This window comes from Oncorhynchus nerka, linkage group LG15, assembly GCF_034236695.1.
Source record: "Oncorhynchus nerka isolate Pitt River linkage group LG15, Oner_Uvic_2.0, whole genome shotgun sequence".
Taxonomy (NCBI): domain Eukaryota; kingdom Metazoa; phylum Chordata; class Actinopteri; order Salmoniformes; family Salmonidae; genus Oncorhynchus; species Oncorhynchus nerka.
The window spans coordinates 59,073,877-59,096,867 of record NC_088410.1 but is presented as its reverse complement, the minus strand read 5'-3'; the positions used below and the strand labels follow the sequence as shown (position 1 = coordinate 59,096,867).

General features: G+C 41.0%; 1 protein-coding gene across 2 annotated transcripts; it reads right to left on the bottom strand.

The window, feature by feature from the left end:
• Positions 1-225: 225 nt before the first annotated feature.
• On the bottom strand, positions 226-20,549 carry frs3 (fibroblast growth factor receptor substrate 3). Of its 2 annotated transcripts, XM_029682919.2 has the most exons (7): positions 20,295-20,549; positions 17,539-17,663; positions 17,370-17,458; positions 14,873-15,059; positions 14,388-14,549; positions 10,724-10,848; positions 226-10,532 (listed from the first exon to the last, which is right to left on the bottom strand). In XM_029682919.2, exons 3-7 carry the CDS (start codon positions 17,433-17,435, stop codon positions 9,138-9,140), a joined length of 1,935 nt encoding a protein of 644 aa, XP_029538779.1. In that variant the 5' UTR covers positions 17,436-17,458; positions 17,539-17,663; positions 20,295-20,549; the 3' UTR covers positions 226-9,137. The 2 variants fall into 2 exon arrangements, with proteins under 2 accessions (XP_029538779.1, XP_064857828.1); XM_065001756.1 differs by having other exon boundaries at positions 17,370-17,663.
• Positions 20,550-22,991: the final 2,442 nt, after the last annotated feature.

Genomic DNA, 22,991 nt, shown 5'->3' with positions numbered 1-22,991 from the left:
TGTAGAAGTGACTAAACTATTGTCAGGTAACCATTTCAGGTGCCGCTCATTGTCAGGAACCAGAGGTTGAGAAACAATGCTCAAAAGCATAACATTCACAACGTGATCTGTTACACTGCATGGGTTCTGCTGTTAACACTATGAACATGAATTATTGATCTCAAATTAATTTTGGTTGGGATCTTTCCTCAACCAACCGTCTTATATTACCGACACCAAACGGAGTAAAAACAATAAAAGCTCTGCTTTATTTTTGACACAATGGTTCATTAGCCATGAAACAAGACAGACAACACGACAACTATATAAGTCATATATATTTACAGCTGGATCAAAATCTCTAGTACTTACTACAAAACCATGCTCTCTGTACAGAACATCACAAAACGTGTTACACAGGCAGACACCAAGTGCATGCTCAAAGTAAAGAGGTAAACAATATTTCACTTGCCTAAAGCAGTCTCAAAATTAATATCATGTAGAATTTCAGGTTCTTCGTAAAACAAAGGTAAAACAGGATAACTAAGTAATAACCTATTCAAATGTAAATTCTCCACTCGTACTGAGAGTCATTTCATTTCAGCATGCCATGACATCCACCATCTCAGATTGTTCTGAAATGGTTTCTGTAGTTAGACACAGAGTAGATAAGCATTCCTGCAACATCATTTTTTTCAAAGACAATTTAAACTGAGAAATTAAGCTAATTGATTTAACCCAAATTGGCAATTTTAAATATATAGGATTCATATAACATTCAATAAATATAGTACCCAACATCAGATGTGTACCAAATATATCTTAACAATGATTAAGACATGAGGGATCCAAATAAACGGTCAAAAGCCACCCACGGACCCACCAAACCCCACACCAAGCCCACCCAATGGCCAGTATACAGTATCAGTTCTCTATGTTTGACAAGTAGTATGAAGCTGCAACATTAAGTCATGTTTATTCATACTATGTAATGTATTCTCAGCTAATTTTGTGTATTTTCCACCCTGTTCAGAGTCCAGCTAGTCTTCCATGAAATAAATGAAATGTTTACTTCTCTTAGCAACCTATTGCATCAGCCCAACTCTCTTTGAATAGTCCAACAACTGCCAGCTCACTAAGATGGCTATCCCTATGGTGCAATTATCATAAGAAGCCCAGCAATTTGATGGATAAATGGGCTTATGACTAAAATGTGACAACCCTAATACAATTATAAAATTATAAACCATTGCATGGTTATGTTTCAATAAAATTATTAGAAAACATCTCTATTTTTTGTCTGGATCAGTTAGACCCTTAGAGAACATAACATTGAAACTAGATCTGCTGTAGCCTAATGGTTTACTTGTTCACTACTAACTAATCCAGACCTTTTTTAAAAGGAAATAAACCACACACACACAGGGGCCATTTCCTTGACACATATCAAGTCTAAGAGAAATACAAACTGAATTGCTTTCATGGAGGACTGTCTTGAATTTTGAGAATACAAAAAATACATCATGAGCAAAAGCTATTGGTTTTCTACCCAAAGCTGAAAAGGACACGTTGTGATCCAATTAATAAATGCAGAAAATTTTATAAAAGGGTGTGGCAATAGCAGGAGCAGTGGCCTCTAGTGGGCAAAACCTGGTACTTTCACACTAATTTATGGGGGGGACCACAAGCAACTTCAATGGCTAATTTCTCTAAAAAGGGAAAGAAACAATCACCAAATGTACCATGAATACATTACATAGTATGAATAAACAATACTGCAAGCCACAGCTTCATACTACATAGAGAACTGATAGGGTATACTGGCCGTTGGGGTGGGCTTGGTGTGAGGTTTGAAATCCTCATGTCTTAATCATTGTTAAGAAGATGTTGGGTACTATATTAACTGAATATTATACCAATCCAACAAATAAATAAAATTGCCAATTTGGGTGCAATCAATCAGCTCAAATGATATTTCAACAACATAATGTTACAAGACTGCTTATCTAATCTGTTTCTAACTACAGAAACAACATTTCAGACTAATATTTGATGTGGGTGTCAAAATCCTATTTTTTGTGCTTTTTGAGGTGGAATGACTTTGAGGTCAATTTGAACATGTACAGGCAGCTGTTGATAATTTTGTCCAATGGAAAGATTCAGTGTAAAATTGAATTAAAATGGTCATCAAAATAAAATGTTCTTGGGCCTCCCGAGTGGCGCAGCGGTCAAAGGCACTGTATCACATAGATAGAGGCGTCACTACAGACCCTGGTTCGTTCTCGGGCTGTGTCAATTAGCCCAGCATCATCCAGGTTAGAGGAGGGTTTGGCCAGGGGGGCTTTACTTGGCTCATCGTGCTCTAGCGACTCCTTGTGGTGGGCCGGACACCTGCAAGCTGACCTTGGTCGTCAGTTGAACAGTGTTTCCTCCGACACATTGGTGCGGATGGCTTCCAGGTTAAGCGGGCGGGTGTTTAGAAGGGCGGGTGTTTAGAAGCGCGGTTTGTCAGGGTCATGTTTCGAAGGACGCATGACTCGACCTTCGCCTACCGAGCACGTTGGGGAGTTGCAGCGATGATACAAGATCAAAAAAGGGGATAAAATACAAAAAAATGTAAATACATTTCTTTACAGTAGAATTTTAATGTTGACATTACATTTAGTCACATACATATTTTCATACAAGTCCCGCTCTTCAATGGTTTTATACCATAACTCTCGCCAAATGGCATACATTCACCATTATAGCATTCACCAAATGGCATTCCTGTTTAGTTTTGTATTGGGACATGGGTGGGACAGGGACAGCGAGGGGTGCAGACAACATCCTGTATTATGCTGGACATCTTGTTTCAGCATGGTGGTATATAGAATGTTTTTTATCCCACAAATATAATGAGATGCTATGAGCTTCATCTTTCCACATTTCAATAGATGTAGCAAAAATAGCTTAGTTACAGTAACTCCAATGAAGATAAGAGAAGACCTTCACTGTGTCACACACACACACACACACACACACAAGTACATGTCAAAAGTGTGGACACACCTACTCATTCAAGGGTTTTTCTTTATTATTATTATTATTTTCTACATTGTAGAATAATAGTGAAGAAATCAAAACTATGAAATAACACATATGGAATCATGTAGTAACAAAAACAGTTAAACAAATCAATATATATATATATTTTATATACTTCAAAGTGGCCACCATTTGCCTTGATGATAGCTTTGCACACTCTTGGCATGCTCTCAACCAGCTTCACCTAGAATGCTTTTCCAATAGTCTTGAAGGAGTTCCCACATATGCTCAGCACTTGTTGGCTGCTTTTCCTTCACTCTGCGGTCTAACTCATCCCAAAACATCTCAATTGGGTTGAGGTCGGGTGATTGTGGAGGCCTGGTCATCTGATGCAGCACTCCCATCACTCTCCTCCTTTGTCAAATAGCCATTATACAGCCTGGAGGTGTGTTGGGTCACTGTCCTGTTGAAAAACAAATTATAGTCCCACTAAGAGCAAACTAGATGGAATTGTGTATCGCTTCAACAGGACAATGACCCAACACACCTCCAGGCTGTATAATGGCTATTTGACAAAGAAGGAGAGTGATGGAGTGCTGCATCAGATGACCAGGCCTCCACAATCACCCGACCTCAACCCAATTGAGATGTTTTGGGATGAGTTAGACCAAATTATAGTCCCACTAAGCGCAAACCAAATGGAATTGTGTATCGATACAGAATGCTGTGGTAGCCATGCTGGTTAAGTGTGCCTTGACTTCTAAATAAATCACTGACAGTGTCACCAGCAAAGCACCCCCACACCATCACACCTCCTCCTCCAAGCTTCATGGTGGGAACGACACATGCAGAGATCATCCATTCACCTACTCTCACAAAGACACAGCGCTTGGAACCAAAGTCTCAAATTTGTACTTATCAGACAAAAGGACAGATTTCATTGCTCATGATTCTTAGCCCAAACAACTCTCTTCTTATTATTGGTTTCCTTTACAGCAATTTGATCACGCAATGTTGAAATGTGTCTGTTACTTGAACTCTGTGAAGCATTTATTTGGGATGGAATTTCTGAGGCTGGTATCTCTGATAAACTCATTATCTGCAGCAGAGATAACTCTGGGTCTTCCTTTCCTGTGGCGGTCCACATGAGAGGCAGTTTCATCATAGTGCTTGATGGTTTTTGCAACTGCACTTGAAGAAACTTTCAAAGTTCTTGAGATTTTCCAGATTGACTGACCTTCATGTCTTAAAGTAATGATGGACTGTCATTTCTCTTTGTTTATTTGAGCTGTTCTTACCATAATATGGACTGGGTCTTTTACCAAATAGGGCTATCTTCTGTATATCACCCTACCTTGTCACAACACAACTGACTGGCTCAAACACATTAAGAAGGAAAGAAATTCCACAAATGAACTTTTAACAAGACACATCTGTTAATTGAAATGAATTCCAGGTGACTACCTCATGAAGATGGTTGAGAGAATGCCAAGAGTGTGCAAAGCTATCATCAAGGCAAAAAGTGTCTACATTGAAGAAGATATTTTGATTTGTTTAACACTTTTTGGGTGGATACAATTGTTGATGTCTTCACTATTACTCTACAATGTAGAAAATAAAACAAAAAAAGGAAATCCCTTGAATGAGTAGGTGTGTCCAAACTTTTTACTGGTATTATATATATATATATATATATATATATATATATATATACATACACACACACACACACACATACATACAGAGAGATACATACTTACAAGAAATACAAATATACGTAGAAGAAACTCAGATTGTAAATGTTTAAATTTAGACAAAACTTCTGACCACACCTTTTTTCCCCCAGCAAGGATAGAAATATTAAGCATAGTTGCCCTTCGTCTATATAGTCTCTCTTTGCTTATTACATTCATACCGCAGGTTAAACCAAGACCAGAGGGTGAGAGAGTCATTGGCATCTCTCAGGGAGAGTCCTATAGAGTTCCTAGTGAATCTCAGCCAGGTGTGTCCCTGGCCTGTCGTCAAAGTCATAGTACTAAACCACATTTGGCACTCAGTCAAATATTAGTGTACATCACAGTCATTTACTTTGGCCTACCCAACCTTTATATCAACCAATCAACACATATTATTATCACCATTAACATACAGGTTCAACAGGTTTCAATTGCTCTGGTCTTATTGGACTAGAAGAGCGTTAACTCAGCATGTGATTGAATGAAAATAATGGACCCCTGTCTGCATCATCGTCACCCACCAGTGGATATTACACATGCGTTCAATGGTAAATAAATAAACAAATGGACAAACAAACAAAAACATTTTGAAATACAGTACCAAATCACTGTAACATTCCTTAGATTTTGAGCTACTTTGTTTGTACCTTGGTAATATTATGGAACTAAGTGCATTTTGGACCTAGAGTGGCATTTTGAGGGACTGTGGAAGGAAAATGACTTATTTTCTCATCATCCCGAGCATTGTAGCAAGCAACGCCACCTTGTGGTGGTCAGGCAGTTGTGATGAAGTTACATAAAAGAGTAAAAAACTGTTTGTTTGAATTAAATTCTGGTCAAACTTTATTTTAAGATACACATATTAGCCACTAATTTGTAGTTTATAAGTGTGTATATACGTAGCTCATAAGGCCTTTATTGTGTCTTATTAGCTATACATTAGGCCTCAATTAAGTGGTTTATTATTTAAACATAAGTCATGTGTTACCGGACAATCCTTCATTGTTAATATTTTCTCGCTTTTCAAGGAAAATCCAAATGACAACATTAATATGACAAGATACGGTTCCCAAAAAGTCCTTTCTGGACAATATTTCTGGTAACACTTTAGTATAAGGAACACATTTTAAGGTACTATTCCTGTGTACCTTTACAATTAAGTGTCACCAAATTGATAACAATGACTGACTAATGAATATACAGACTGTCAAACCATTAGAAACAGTCCGAACCACTGTATCAGTGCAAACACAGTACACAGAGATGTTTGCCGTATGCCTTCTGACACCTAACCTGGCCCTTTAAAAGGCTTCGACATTCGAAAGCCACACGCTGTCCAGAAAGCTTGGCAACAGTCACTTATGGCACAATTAAGTCAGGTGTTAAGTAAGCGCAAATTTGCTGTATAAGACAATCAAGAAAACAGAAACATACATTTTTTTCCCATGTTCTAATCTAAGCATGTATACAATAACAAAGTTATAATATTGTCAACAGGGGGCCTGAGAGAGGTCTTAGTTCCAATGCTGATTCACATAAAAACAGGGGATCAAATACAACAGACCTGTGGAACCATTAACAACGCACCTCGAACCTCACACACATTGGTCTGAATAAACCTCATCTCCAACAATACATCTCTATTAAACCATTATTGCGAAATGTAAACACCCTTTAAATGTATCACGAAAATATATGTGTGCAAACGGATATATCCCTGTCTGAAAACATGTCCACAAACAGTGAGTAGACCTACGTATATCTTTCCATCAGATTAAATAAGCAGTTATGAGGATTACGGTTGCTAGGCCTGTGCTGCACCTTCAGCCACATTACTTCAGATTAGACAGCCAGATTGTAATGAAAACAAGGTTTTGGTATGTGGATTGATCACACCAATCCAAGAGAAATAAGAAATAGAAATGAGAAATGAAAACTTATTTGAATTAAAACACATTTTCATACTGGTAGCCCTGATGCAGTGATCTTGAGTGAATACGAAAATGGTAGTTCCATTTACTAAACAATATGGTAAACAATCCTGCATAGCCACTACCATCCCTACCTCCTCTTACTGTCTGAACTTCTACCTTATAGCAGCATAAAACCACTGGAGTTGTGAAGACTAGATAGATATAACGAATCCCTTGTCTCACTCCGATATGGCTGTCAATGTATAGCCTAGCCTATGAGGTGAAATGTGTCTTTCTTGCCCTTCCTTGTCCAGTTGACCTGGATCAGCTAGACAGATTCATGAGGAGGAGTACAAAGGTTTAACAATATATAAACCCTGACCCTGTTCAGTATGTATCAAGAGTCTCAGAGTGGGAATGTTCTTGCCTTTTTCGATCATAATGAATACGATCACATGGACAGGGGAGACCTGATCCGAGATCAGCACTCCTACTCTTGATACATACGGCCATAGACCTCCAAGCTCTTCCCTTTGTTTTTCGACATGTAGGCTAACTCCTTGCCTCTTAGCCCTCAGGTTTTCTACTACACATCCTAATGGCACATTGATTTGATTCATTACGTTCATACAGGTAACAGTAAAGATTTGGCACTTTAATATATTAATACAGTCTTTCTTCTTCAGAATGTAAGGTTATTAATTACAGGCATAACAATGGTATTACAATGGTGTCCCAGACAGTGTGACGATGACTGGTGATACTTTGGTCTCCAAATCACCAACTGGCTAGATTACGAAAAACTGTTTTGTCACATTTTTATGCAAAACAATCACCATATAGACATCTCAATGAATAAATAAATAAATAAATATCCTCAGCCAAACGCTCAATGATATAAGACTTTCCATAAACAGTTAACATTAAACATACTGATATATTCCCCTTTAAAACAGACCCTCAGTTGACAACCCTCAGTTATCAATCTGATACATACTAAAATAGTCAACCGGTCATTTTTATATGAGGTTATTATTAATATCTTTAAGCCATTATCACAGGTTATCAACTTCTTCTCTAAAAAAAAATGTAAGTTGCTATAGGTCTCTATAATGTAAAAAAAAAAAAAAAAAAAAAAACTACATCCATACAATATTTGGGTCTGTGTGATGACATCACCATCTCGAAGGAGTTTGTCAGATCACAACCTTTCTGTTGCTCCAGATGAGGGATTCGGAACTGTGGGGACTTCAAAGGTAAAAAGTGCAAAGGTAACCATAGTTTAGGAATTAGATATGGATTCCTATTCAAGTGGAATGATATGCAGTCAGAGATGAATTCAATCGTCTCAATAGTTATGTCGTGCGTGTGTGTGTGTGTGTGTGTGTGTGTGTGTGTGTGTGTGTGTGTGTGCGGCGGATGTTGGAAATCTATCAACACACTGACTGTTTCATGCTATCAAGGTTACTATTATTTCCATTTTAGATTCAATTTCAACATGAAAAATGTATGATATTTAATATTGGATTAAGAGAGAAAATCTATTCAACATTTTTTTCTGCTTTGGGGTCTTTTTTTGGGGGGACTAAAAATATAATACTGGATAGGATGTAAGATTACAATTCCAAAGGATAATGTGCAAACTGTACTGATCTGTACTAATTCCTGAGGGCAGATAGTTATAAATAAATATCATCAACTGTCCTTTCTATCAGTCACGGGGTCAAAAAAGTGCTTGTGAGGTGAAGAATGCACATTATTATAATTCAATTGAGGGAATAACAAACTGTTTTCATGTCAGAAAATGTTCAGTCAATTTTACAATGTAGACCAGTAAACCTGAACTCAAATAGGAGCCCATGTTCGTAAACGGGGACGTAAAATAAATCAAACAACACTGAATGATAACGGAATGAGGAACCTAGCTACTTTATGATGGGCAATACTCTTACATCTAAAAATCAACCATCACTGGTCAAACACAAAGTTGGAGACCTGACTCGTCCATTCCTGCTCCCACCCTGAACCAAACTTGGCACTCAACGCAACCACCACAAAGCTTTAAAAAAAAAGAACATTGCCAAAAGGTATAACCAAAAACAACGGTAGCTTAAGGGTTTAACCATAAACCCAGCCAACCACGACCAAGGTTTCTGCTGCTAACTCAGATAGCATCTCCCCACAGTCAGAAGGTGACCCACAATAATATGGCAACTTCAAACCAATCTTGCTCCATAAAGTGGAATATGCACAGATAAGTTTTAGTTCGTTTTCTAATTAGGTACCTGTATATGATCCAGCTGGCCAAGACAGGACAGGACAGAACAGGCAGGTGGCTGGATGAGAGTGAGGGGTCCAGTGTGCTGCTGAGTTGCCTATACCTGTCTGTCCAGCCAAGCGCTCCACCCAAACCTGTTTCTCTCTCTCTCTCTCTCTACTCCCTCCCTTCATCTTTCTCCGTCTCTCCTCCTCCTCACTGCATCTACAGAGGCAGGTCTGTGCTGTTGTGGCGAGTCTTTCTCGATGTCCCATCGTCCCGGGGGAGGGCTTTCTGCAGGTTGGACATGGCTGCTGTCTTCTTCAGGTCAATCACAGCATAGAACTCATTGCGCCGTGGGGCCTGCTGGGGGCCACATTTGAGGGGTGGTAGGCGCTGGTGCTGTGGCTGGGGCTGAGACTGGGCTCCCCCTCCTCCACCCCCCCCGAGGGTCTGGCACGGCGGCTCCGCATCGAGGTCCACCTGGATATAGTTGAGCTGCCTCGACGGGGGCATGTGACCGTGCTCGCAGCCCTCCCCCCGACCAAACCCTCCTCCAGGCCGCCTACGGATATCAAAGCTGAATATTCGGCCGCCACGGTCCGGCTGGCGGTGGCAGGGCTGGAGGTGCTGGGGTTGAGGGGGGCAGGCATGTCGCAGCCGGCTGGGCTGGACCTGAACCTGGACCTGCTCTGTGTTGACATAGTTCTGCAGGGCGTCACGGTGAATCCCCCCCCTCCCCAGCCCTTCCTGGTGGTACCCGTTGGGCGTCCCCGGACCCTCAGAAAACTCGTACTCGTCAAAGTCCTCCTCCTCTTCCTCGTACTCCTCCTCATCCTGCTCCTCGTCATCCTCGTCCTGCTCCTCGTCTCTCTGCAGGGCACGGTACTCCCATACCGGGGGCAGTGACGGCAGGTTCTCGTAGTTGAGCAGAGCTGTCCGCCGGTGACCACCGCCCATCCCCGCGCCCCGCTCACAGGGGTACCCCTGGGGGGGCAGAGAAGATGGGCCATGGGGGTGCGGGTTGAGGGGATGTGATTGTGGGTGAGAGTGACTGTCTCCGGTGGTGCTGCTGCTGCTGCTGGAGCCCACAGACTGGGACATGCTGCTGGGGCTAAGTCTCAGCCTGCGGCCCCCCCTCAGGCCGTTGATATTCTCGTAGGTGAGCTGGCAGCCCTCCTGGTGTTCGTGGCCAGGGTGCCGGTGCATCACGTGGTGGTAGTGAGGGTGGTGATAGGAGTGGGAGTTGTACACGTGCAGAGGAGGCTCGTCCCCCTCTGTCTCTGAACCTGTGGCGCCCTCTACAGGCCGCATGGCGTGTGGATTGTGGCCCCCGTGCCTCTCTCTCTCTCTCTCCAGCAGGTGGCGCTGTGCAGGAGTGGGCCCGAGCATGAATTTGACCTCCTGAGAGGAAGGCTGAAGGAATACCTGGGGTTCCTTGCGTTGTTCCTCGAGGGGACAACAGTGCATGCTGGTCTGCCCACCCCCTGGGACCACGACAGGCATGGCTCCCCGGGTTGACTCGGGGAAGGAAGTGGGCCGCACCTCGGGTAGGGAGTGTACACAGTGTCGACTGGAGAGTTCCCCATCCACAGTAACGGTATTCACATAGGTGTGAGCCTGCAGAAGGAGAGGGAGAAGGAGACAGAGAGAGCGAGAGAAAAGAGATATTAGCAAGGACTCAGAGATCACCCTTCCCTAGGATATTACCGACATATTGCGAGGTGAAGAGTCAGCAGTGGTTGCAGTGCGGCTTGGTGTGGCACTATAATCAGAAAATCATACTATAGATGGTTAGGGGTCAGTCTTACCTGGTCCTCCAGGCCCATGTGGCTGTGGCCGTGGGGGTCGTCAGTTAGAGAGGGCTGTGAGGATTCAGCTCTCATGGGATACCCCGGGTACCCGTTGGGAAAACCCTGGACAGGGAATGCTGGAGCTGAAGACAGAGAACAATACACAGTGTTGAATGGGAGTCTGGGTGAATGAGGTTAGATGTGTTTATGTCTAATGGTGTGTGTGTGTTTCAGGGTCACCGTTAATCGGTAATAGCTGGCTTTTGGCGGGGGGAAAAGTATGAAAAGCAGCTAAATAAAATTGCCGCCGGCCAATTGTTCGGGAGAAGAAGAAAAATCTCATTGCAAAGTAAGACTTTTAAGCCTATTCATTGACAGAAATACCAGGCTATGTAAATTCATTTGACTGGTCATGCTTATCGGTCTATATATTAATTTTCATAATTTTGTGGAATTAAATTGGTGCATACGTGTTTTCGTTAGTTCTTAAGTATCTTATTTATCAAATGCACACAGCATGCAGATATAGAGCCTAGTTTCAGTGGAAAATCTGTCAGACAGCAGGAGAGCTTCTGCTACAGCTCCTCAAACAGATTGTTCGTTGCTGCTGTAGTGAAACGTGCTTTAATAAGCCCAATCATTGCGCAACAATTCTAAATACAATCGCATGTTAAAAACAGTTTTTAATGGCCACGAGCTACTATTTTTATTTCTCAACTGGTAGCCTAATTGAAGTGCGCTCCCCATTTGCCAATTAAGTGCATCTACTGTGGGCAGCTACAACATTTACAGTGGGGCAAAAAAGTATTTAGTCAGCCACCAATTGTGCAAGTTCTCCCACTTAAAAAGATGAGAGTTGCCTGTAATTTTCATCATAGGTACACTTCAACTATGACAGACAAAATGAGGTAAACAAATCCAGAAAATCACATTGTAGGATTTTTTATCAATTTATTTGCAAATTATGGTGGAAAATAAGTATTTGGTCAATAACAAAAGTTTATCTCAATACTTTGTTATATAACCTTTGTTGGCAATGACAGGTCAAACGTTTTCTGTAAGTCTTCACAAGGTTTTCACACACTGTTGCTGGTATTTTGGCCCATTCCTCCATGCAGATCTCCTCTAGAGCAGTGATGTTTTGGGGATGTTGCTGGGCAACAGACTTTCAACTCCCTCCAAAGATTTTCTATGGGGTTGAGATCTGGAGACTGGCTAGGCCACTCCAGGACCTTGAAATGATTTTTACGAAGCAACTCCTTCGTTGCCCGGGAGGTGTGTTTGGGATCATTGTCATGCTGAAAGACCCAGCCACGTTGCATCTTCAATTCCCTTGCTGATGGAAGGAGGTTTTCACTCAAAATCTCACGATACATGGCCCATTCATTCTTTCCTTTACACGGATCAGTCGTCCTGGTCCCTTTGCAGAGAAACAGCCTCAAAGCATGATGTTTCCACCCCCATGCTTCACAGTAGGTATGGTGTTCTTTGGATGCAACTCAGCATTCTTTGTCCTCCAAACAGGACGAGTTGAGTTTTTACCAAAAAGTTATATTTTGGTTTCATCTGACCATATGACATTCTCCCAATCTTCTTCTGGCTCATCCAAATGCTCTCTAGCAAACTAGACATGTACTGGCTTAAGCAGGGGGACACGTCTGGCACTGCAGGATTTGAGTCCCTGGCGGCGTAGTGTGTTACTGATGGTAGGCTTTGTTACTTTGGTCCCAGCTCTTTGCAGGTCATTCACTAGGTCCCCCCGTGTGGTTCTGGGATTTTTGCTCACTGTTCTTGTGATCATTTTGACCCCACGGGGTGAGATCTTGCGTGGAGCCCAAGATCGAGGGAGATTATCAGTGGTCTTGTATGTCTTCCATTTCCTAATAAATGCTCCCACAGTTGATTTCTTCAAACCAAGATGCTTACCTATTGCAGATTCAGTCTTCCCAGCCTGGTGCAGGTCTACAATTTTGTTTCTGGTGTCCTTTGACAGCTCTTTGGTCTTGGCCATAGTGGAGTTTGGAGTGTGACTGTTTGAGGTTGTGGACAGGTGTCTTTTATACTGATAACATGTTCAAACAGGTGCCATTAATACAGGTAACGAGTAGTTGAAGTGCACCTATTATGAAAATTACAGGCCTCTCATCTTTTTAAGTGGGAGAACTTGCACAATTGGTGGCTGACTAAATACTTTTTTGCCCCACTGTATATGCAACGTTACGCAGGCTTCAGTGCGTCACACACCCCTTTGCAACAAGCTGGAGGCAGTAAGCATTTTGAAACCATACACTTATTTGTTTGAAACCTGAATGTTTTACATCATATTATGAGGCATGTCTTACCTTGCTTCAAAGTAGCCTAGCCAAAATCTGACCATTTCGTGGAGGCAATTATTTTATAAAAAGACTTCCACATTACAACCAGTAACATATTTCTCTCATGTTCTATTGGTTTTCAAATCAACTTTCATTAATTGTCCAGTAGCCAAAGGCACAATCCTAGTCATATTAGCAACCCATGTTATTTGTTAAATCTTTAGATCTCCCCTCTATCTAAATTTAAACGTACAGTTTCGCATTCTAAGTTTCACATGAACTCGCTCGCATGTGCGGCAGTGTTTTCCTGCAAATGTCTTTCTTTGGCATTATGTGACAAACATTTGCGTGTAGCCTACTGCCATGTGCGCATTGCTGCGCTTATAATGTGAAGAAATTATAGTTTAGCAACATTTTAAGCTAAACGTTCTGGTCTGTTGCATCAGCCTCAATTATTTTTTACATTTATTTTTATGTAGCCTGGTTGTATAAATGTGAGATCTATTGTCCCACAACTGTCCCAGAGTCTGTTTGGAATAGGCTATTTCTTTCTTGCACAGAACGACAAGCTGACAAATAGAAGAGGTAAACTTTTCTACCAAGGGGGATAGTAGATTGACATAGGCTAGTGATTTTGCTGTTCGTTACTTGTCTTGTTGGCTGAGGAAATGTGGACAGTTATTCTAACATCTTCAAAGTGCTCATCAGAATTAGGTAGGAAGGACACCCGCCATTGCATCCTCGAGTTGCATGTTCTGTTAAGATGAACGACCATAATCTAAATGTGATTTCGGTCATTCTAAGCACCTAATCAGGTTACGCAGCCAATTTCGCAAATGTGAATTTCGCAAATGTCTGGTCAATTAAAATGCTACCGGTCAATTGTCCGGTGCCACATTTTCCTAAAGGAAACCCTGGTGTGTGTCTATGTTTGTGGTGTATTGCACAGACTGATTTGTAATGTAACCTTTGTTTTACCCACAAGTCATTGTACTTTCTACCCTTCCACCTCCCTGTCTGCTCTATCCACCTCCCTCCCTGCCTCTGAACAGGTTGGAACATGGAAACTGGGTTTGACGCAATCATTTACTGTAAGACGTTTCGACACCAGATCCCTGATCTCCGGAATTATTACGGAGTTTTTCCCCCCCAAACTATTTTCAAAACATCAAACACATATTCTCAGCTTTAGCGTCACATCTGTCCTGCATTGCAGTGAAATTGCTACACAAACACCTTCACAGCATTCAACAAAAGCAAAGAAGCAATCATGTACTGTATTGATGACGCGCACATGTGTGTACTGGATGTTTGTGTGTGTGTGTGTGTGTGTGTGTGTGTGTGTTTATATTTGTGTTTGTGCTTACTGTTGGGTGTCTGTGGGGTGCGAGGCATGTCTATCTCTCGTGCGTGTCCGCTGCCGGTCATGATCATAGGCTCCTCCACCACATTGATACTGTTGCACTGCATCAGCTCCTGGAGGAGGTTAAAGATCTCCTCCGCACGAGTACATTTAAACGCAAAGATTCCTGCACGACCACAGAGAAAACACACACATACATGTTTAAGTCTTAAATTAATCTAAAACTGTTCCTGACCAAAAAAGAAAACCCAGAAGCAAATGTAGAAGTTATCTGAAACAATTCACTCATTGACAACAACCAACTTTAGGGTTCTAATATAACTGCAGCTATCTAATCAGTTAAGTACAATTCTCCCATTACAATTGTGGTTCATTTTCATACAACAGTAGAACAAGTAGAGCACTGCATATACACACGTACGTACACACATTTCATAGGGCAACATTTTGTCTATGTAGTGTTAGCTAGGCCAGGTGGTTCAGACTCACCCTGTCCAGTCTGGCAGCGCCGGCCACTCTCGAATGAGAAGAGGTTGGAGTCGTAGCCGTAGCGCCGCAGACACAGGTAGGGCCACCGGATGGCATCCCTCTTGCGCGTGTGCAGGATGAGCTCGGTCTCGGTGAGCTCCATGGTCCCAGAGCCCAACTCATTCCCCTCGTCATCCACATTGGTTACCTGGAAAATACCAAAAAGTACAATCAAGTTATCCCAATCAGGTTTGTGGTCCCACTTTACAACTTATAAAGGCTTTATTTAGTATACATATAGTCTTTGTAAGCACGACATAGATGCAGAGCATAAATATGTGGCTAATTTGTATTTGGAGGTACATTGTCTATAATGCAGACATGAACTCTTGTGTATACAAAAGGTTAACAGAGCACAGTACAGATATTAGGCATCGTTAGATAGCTGGATAGCTGACTATCCATTGCTCTGTGAGCCATAATAGCCTGGGGTACAGGATAAAAAAATAGGAAAGAACAGATCCTCATAACAATAATATACCATGGACGACACTCTTAGAAAAAAAGCTGCTATCTAGAACCTAAAAGGTTATTTGGCTGTCCCCATAGGAGAACCCTTTGAAGAACCCTTGTTGGTTCCAGGTCGATCGATTAATGGCCGATTAATTAGGGCCGATTTCAAGTTTTCACAACAATCGGAAATCAGTCTTTTGGGGCGCCAATTTTGCAGATTTCTGATTTTTAATACCTTTATTTAACTAGGCAAGTCAGTTAAGAACACATTCTTATTTTCAATGACGGCCTAGGAACGGTGGGTTAACTGCCTTGTTCAGGGGCAGAACGACAGATTTTCACCTTGTCAGCTCGGGGGACCCAATCTTGCAACCCTAAAGTTAACTAGTCCAACGCTCCAACCACCTGCCTCTCATTTGCACTCCTCGGGGAGACTGCCTGTTATGCGAATGCAGTAGAAGCCAAGGTAAGTTGCTAGCCAGCATTAAACTTATCTTATGAAAACCATAAACACCAATGCCTTTCTTAAAATCAATACACAGAAGTATATATTTTTAAACCTGCATATTTAGCAAAAAGAAATCCAGGTTAGCAGGCAATATTAACCAGGTGAAATTGTGTCATTTCTCTTGCGTTCATTGCACGCAGAGTCAGGGTATGTGCAACAGTTTGGGCAGCCTGGCTCATTGCAAACTAATTTGCCAGAATTTTACGTAATTATGACATAACATTGAAGGTTGTGCAATGTAACAAGAATAACAAGAATATTTAGACTTAGGGATGCCCATTAGATAAAATACCGAACGGTTCCGTATTTCACTGAAATAATAAACGTTTTGTTTTCAAAATGAGTTTCCGGATTCGACCATATTAATGACCAAAGGCTCGTATTTCCGTGTGTTATTATGTTATAATTAAGTCTATGATTTGATAGAGCAGTCTGACTGAGCGATGGTAGGCAGCAAAAGCATTAATTCAAACAACACTTTCGTGCGTTTTGCCAGCAGCTCTTCGCAATCACAGCGCTGTTTATGACTTCAAGCCTATCAGCCTAATGGCTGGTGTAACCGATGTGAAATGGCTAGCTAGTTAGCTGGGTGTGCGCTAATAGCGTTTCAAACATCACTCGCTCTGAGACTTGGAGTAGTTATTCCCCTTGCTCTGCAAGGCCCGCGGCTTTTGTGGAGCGATGGGTAACGCTGCTTCGAGTGTTGCTGTTGTCGATGTGTTCCTGGTTCGAGCCCAGGTAGGGGCGAGGAGAGGGACGGAAGCTATACTGTTACACTGGCAACACTAAAGTGCCTATAAGAACATCCAATAGTCAATGGTATATGAAATACAAATGGTATAGAGAGAAATAGTCCTATAAATACTATATTAACTGCAACCTAAAACCTCTTACCTTGGAATATTGAAGTCTCATGTTAACAGGAACCACCAACTTTCATATGTTCTCATGTTCTGAGTAAGGAACTCAAACGTTAGCTTTTTTAAATGGCACATATTGCACTTTTACTTCTCCAATACTTTGTTTTTGCATTATTTAAACCAAATTGAACCTGTTTCATTTTTATTTGAGGCTAAATTGATTTTTATTGATGTATTATATTAAGTTAAAATAAGTGTTCATTCAGTATTGTTGTAATTGTCATTATTACAAATTTTTAAAATTAAATCGTCCGATTAATTGGTATTGGCTTTTTTTGGTCCTCCAATAATCGGTATCAGTGTTGAAAAATCATAATCGGTCGACCTCTATTCCAGGTATAACTCTTTTGGTTCAAATTAGAACCGTTTCGGGTTCCGTGTAGAACCCTTTCCACAGAGGGTCCTACATGGAACCAAATATGGTTCTACCTGCAACCAAAAGTGGTTTTACCTGGAAGCAAAAAAGGTTCTCCTATGGGGACAGCCAAAGAACCTTTTGGAACCCTTTTTTCTAAGAGCGTAGGTAGCCGATACACCACACACTAGGTAGCCAACAGATGAGGGTTTAGAGATTAACCTTGAATTTGGTGAGATGGTTGTCTTGGATGGGGTCTCTGTATAGACAGCTCCAACAGCTCCCCATAACTTCAGCAGGACAGCTGAAACCTACAGTACAGAGGGAAAATACAGTAGATAGACATCACCCCATGAACACACACACACACACACACACACAGTATTCCTACCCAGTCCAGGCCATCAGTGGGAGTGATCCCAGCATCAATCCCAGAGTCCTCTGCTGGGTGTCATGGTTGAGAGAGAGCTAGTAGGTTTGATGGAAATCTTCAACAGGAGTAGTATTTTCTCCCTCCTGCAAGAGAGGAGAGTATAACATGGTTAAATAATGCAAAGAAGGTTTACTACTGGGCGTGTATTCATAAAGTGTCTCAGAGTAGGAGTGCTCATCTAGGATCATGCACCCCTCTAATCAATAATGATCTAAAAAGCTAAACTGATCCTAGATCAGAACTCCTACTCTTAGACACCTTATGAATATGTGCCCAGGTTTACAATATACAGTACCAGTTAAAAGTTTGGACACACCTACTCATTCAAGTGTTTTTCTTAATTTTTTACTAATTTCTACATTAAAGAACAAATAGTGAAGACATCAAAACTATTTAATAACACATCTGGAAACATGTAGCAACCAAAAAAAGTGTTTAATATTTGAGATTCTTCAAAGTAGCCACTTTTTGCCTTGATAGTTTTGCACACTCTTGGCATTCTCTCAACCAGCTTCATGAGGTAGTCACCTGGAATGCATTTCAATTAACAGGTGTGCCTTGTTAAAAGTTAGTTTGTGGAATTTCTTTCCTTCTTAATGTATTTGAGCCAATCAGTTGTGTTGTGACAAGGTAGGGGTGGTATACAGAAGTTAGCCGTATTTGGTAAAAGACCAAGTCCATATTATGGCAATAACCACTCAAATAAGCAAAGAGAAATGAAAGTCCATCATTACTTTAAGACATAAAGGTCAGTAAATCCGGGAACATTTTAAGAACTTATAAAGTTTACACAAGTGCAGTCGCAAAAACCTTCAAGCACTATGTTGAAACTGGCTCTCATGAGGACCGCCACAGGAAAGGAAGACCCAGATTTACCACTGCTGCAGAGGATAAATTCATTAGAATAACTGCACTTCATATTACAGCCCAAATAAATGTTTCAGAGTTCAAGTAACAGACACATGTCAACATCAACTGTTCAGAGGAGACTGCGTGAATCAGGCCTTCATGGTCGAGTCATGCAGTCTTCATGGTCTGCTGAGTCCAACATTTGAGACTTTTGGTTCCAACCACCTTTCTCTCTGTGTGATGCAGAGTAGGTGAACAGATGATCTCTACATGTGTGTTTCCCACCGTGAAGCATGGAGTTAATGGTGTGATGGTGTGGGGTGCTTTGCTGGTGACACTGTCAGTGATTTATTTAGAATTCAAGGCACCCTTAACCAGCATGGCTACAACAGCATTCTGCAGTGATACGCCATCCCATCTGGTTTATGCTTAGTGAACCAGACTATCATTTGTTTTTCAAAAGGACAATGACCCAACACACCTCCAGGCTGTGTAAGGGCTATTTGACCAAGAAGGAGAGTGATGGAGTGCTGCATCAGATGTCCTGGCCTCCACAATTACCTGACCTCAATGCAATTGAAATGGTTTGGGATGAGTTGGACTACAGAGTGAAGGAAAAGCAGCCAACAAGTGCTCAGCATATGTGGGAACTCCTTCAAGATTGTTGGAGAAGCATTCCAGGTGAAGCTGGTTGAGAGAATGCCAAGAGTGTGCAAAGCTGTCATCAAGGCAAAATGAAGCTACTTTGAAGAAACTCAAATATAAAATATATTTAGATTTATTTCACATTTTTTTGATTACTACATGATTCCATATGTGTTATTTCATAGTTTTGATGTCTTCATTATTATTCTACAATGTAGAAAATAGTCAAATAAAGAAAAACCCTTGAATGAGTAGGTGTGTCCAAACTTTTGACTGGTACTGTATATATATATATTTTAAATTACCAAAGTGAAGTTTGAGTAAAACAACAAGTCTATCACCCAAACTATGAGTATGAAATAGACTAGGCCTAATTCATCACCTGTATACCATAAATAAATGAGGACAAAATTATCCAAGATAAAACCAGACATTAGAAGTGTGGGTCATATATCCAAAGCCTTTAGAGTAGTCTGGTGTCACCCTTGGGACCAGAGATACATAATAGCATGTCAGCTGGCCCAGATATTGGTATTTCCACTACTATGATGCATCATGTATTTTAATTGATGGTCATGTTGCATTTGCTACATTACCATGTTTATTAGGCCTACCATGTTATAACTTCAGAAGCTGTCAATATGTCTTACCTGCCCCTAATATGAGAGAAATGCTTTGATCATTCACACACGTGATTTCTGTTAGGGCTTACATACAACATGTATACAAAATATAGACTACTGTAATCATTTGTGGTGTTTATTAATAACATAAGTAGCCTCTATCACGGTGCTGACATACGCGATCCTGTCCTGATGTGATATAGGGTCTACCCTGTATTATTAAGCGGGAGGAAAACGTCATTCCTTTTCAAAAGAGATGCTATAGCCATAATCAATATGCCACTTAATATTATTGATTTCATTTCGGCATCCAGACACTAAGAAAACACAACGCATGGGGATATCTAAAAATTTTAAAAATACAATGAATCGAGACGTCGCCATACAAACGCACGATGACACCGACTGCATTCATCAATTTACAGCGCAACAGACGAACAGGTTTGATTGTAACATAACAGTTTTTTTGTGTGTATGAAACACTGCACTGACATTGTTTGTCTGTGAAAATGGGAGGGGAAACATATGAGAAAGCCATATCGCAGATATAACAGGTTTACTAGCTAAAGGACACATATAGCAGCGGTTGCTACTCACATGTTTGGCAAGGATTGTTAGGCTGGCTATACGAATCGGGAACGATCAAGGCTTCAAATTGTTGTCAACGGCGGCTGCGAGAGTTGGTCAGCTAGGATTCGGTTTCTGATGCTATTGGATATGACACTTGCTTAATAAGAAAGGAAAATCAATTACGTGAAATTAAAGCAATAAACTGTTGTTGTTTTTTCCCCTTTACGCCCCCTGCTGCAGCACGGGCCTCTCTTTGACATTTCCCGACCACCGGGTTGAGAGTTCACAATCAGACAACGAGGTTTTGTGGAGCGACAAGAAGGTATAGAACGCTGGAGGACTGAATGTGATGCTGAAGGTATAAATATGGTTTTCTATAGGACGATGAGTTACTGTAGGTGGAGCAAATCATCCTAGTATGATCAGAAGAGGGCTTTCCATCCATAGCCTAATGCTCTTGTGAGCACTGAGTCACGAACCATTACAATCTTCCACTAGAAGAATAATGAGAAAAAAAACATGCTTCATAGTTTGAAGGTCATCTACTTTTACCTAATTCATCACCAGGTGTAAGCTACTGGACCATGCTGGTTTTTATAGGCCTAAAGGGACTAATATCACTGCCCTTCAACCTTATATTTTATTATGTTCTATTCTATTCCTATTGTGTGATATTCTATGTGATATCCAAGTACATTACATGGAATATAATAAAATATAATATCTTTATATCTTTTAAATATACACTACCATTCAAAAGTTTGGGGCCACTTAGAAATGTCCTTGTTTTTTAAAGATTTTTTTTTTTTAATCAATTCAAATAACATCAAATTGATCAGAAATACAGTGTAGACATGGTTAATGTTGTAAATGACTATTGTAGCTGGAAACGGCAGATTTTTTTATGGAATAGCCTCATAGGCGTAAAGAGGCCCATTATCAGCAACCATCACTCCTGTGTTCCAATGGCACGTTGTGTTAGCTTATCCAAGTTCAGCATTTTAAAAGGCTAATTAATGGATCATTAGAAATCCCTTTTGCAATTATGTTAGCACAGCTGAAAACTGTTGTTCTGATTAAAGAAGCAAAATAAACGGTCCTTCTTTAGACTAGTTAAGTTTCTGGAGAATCAGCATTTGTGGGTTCGATTACAGGCCCAAAATGGCCAGAAACAAAGAGCTTTCTTCTGAAACTCGTCAGTCTATTCTTGTTCTGAGAAATGATGGCATTGAGAAAATGAAGATCTCTTACACTGCTGTGTACTACTCCCTTCACAGAACAGTGAAAACGGGCTCTAACCAGAATAGAAATAGGAGTGGGAGGCCCCGGTGCACAACTGAGCAAGAGAAGTACATTAGAGTGTCTAGTTTGAGAAACAGACACCTCACAAGTCCTCAACTGCCAGCATCATTAAATAGTACCCACAAAACACCAGTCTCAACATCAACAGTGAAGAGGCGACTCCGGGATGCTGGACTTCTAGGCAGAGTTGTAAAGAAAAGCCATATCTCAGACTGGCCAATAAAAAATAAAGGATTAAAATGGGCAAAAGAACACAGACACTGCACAGAGGAACTCTGTTATTGCACATATGTAATCATGTAGTAACCAAAAAAGTGTTAAATCAAAATATATTTTATATTCTTCAAAGTAGCCACCTTTTGCCTTGACAGCTTTGCACACTTTTGTCATTCTCTCAAACAGCTTCATGGGGTAGTCACCTGAAATGCATTTCAATCAACAGTTGTGCCTTGTTAGAAGTTAATATGTGGAATTTATTTCCTTTGTATTAATGTGTTTGAGCGAATCAGTTGTGTTGTGACAAAGTAGGGGTGTTATACAGAAGATAGCCCTATTTGGCAAAATACCAAGTCCATATTATGGCAAGAACAGCTCAAATAAGCAAAGAGAAACGACAGTCCATCATTATTTTAAGACATGAAGGTCAGTCAATCCGGAACATTTCAAGAACTTTGAATATTTCTTCAAGTACAGTCGCAAAAAACGATCAAGCCCTATGATGAAACTGGTTCTCATGAGGACCGCCACAGGAATAGTTCAAGTAACATACACAACTGTTCAACATCAACTGTTCAGCGGAAACTGCATGAATCAGGCATTCATGGTCAAATTGCTGCAAAGAAACCGCTACTAAAGGATACTAACAAGAAGAAGAGACTTACTTGGACCAAGGAACTCCTTGAAGACTGTTGGAAAAGCATTCCAGGTGAAGCTAGTTAAGAGAATGCCAAGAGTGCGCAAAGCTATCATCAAGGCAAAGGGTGGCTCCTTTGAAGAATCTCAAGTATAAAATATATTTGGATTAGTTTAACACTTTTTTGGTCACTACATGATTCCATATGTGTTATTTCATAGTTTTGATGTCTTCACTATTATTCTACAATGTAGAAAATAGTAAAACATTAAGAAAAACCCTTGAATGAGTAGGTGTGTCCAAACTTTTGACTTGTACTGGACATATATGAACCAGAAGCCATGGATTACAGGCAACATCTGCACTGAGCTGAAGGCTAGAGCTGCCACTTTCAAGGAGCGGGACACTAATTTGGATGCTTATAGGAAATCCTGCTATGCCCTCTGATGAACCTTCAAACAGGAAAAGCGTCTATACAAGACTAAGATCGAATCCTACTACACCGGCTCTGGCGCTCGTCAGATGTGGCAGGGCTTGCAAACTATCATGGATCATAAAGGGAATCCCAG

Bases quoted from the DNA above. Each gene is read 5' to 3' on its own strand.
- frs3 (XM_065001756.1), bottom strand. From the start codon at position 17,435: ATGGGGAGCTGTTGGAGCTGTCTATACAGAGACCCCATCCAAGACAAC. The intron at 14,550-14,872 runs GTGAGTCTGAAC...GTGGTCGTGCAG, and splicing joins GCGCTGCCAGACTGGACAGG to GAATCTTTGCGTTTAAATGT. The intron at 10,849-14,387 runs GTAAGCACAAAC...CTCTGTCTTCAG, and splicing joins CACCCCACAGACACCCAACA to CTCCAGCATTCCCTGTCCAG.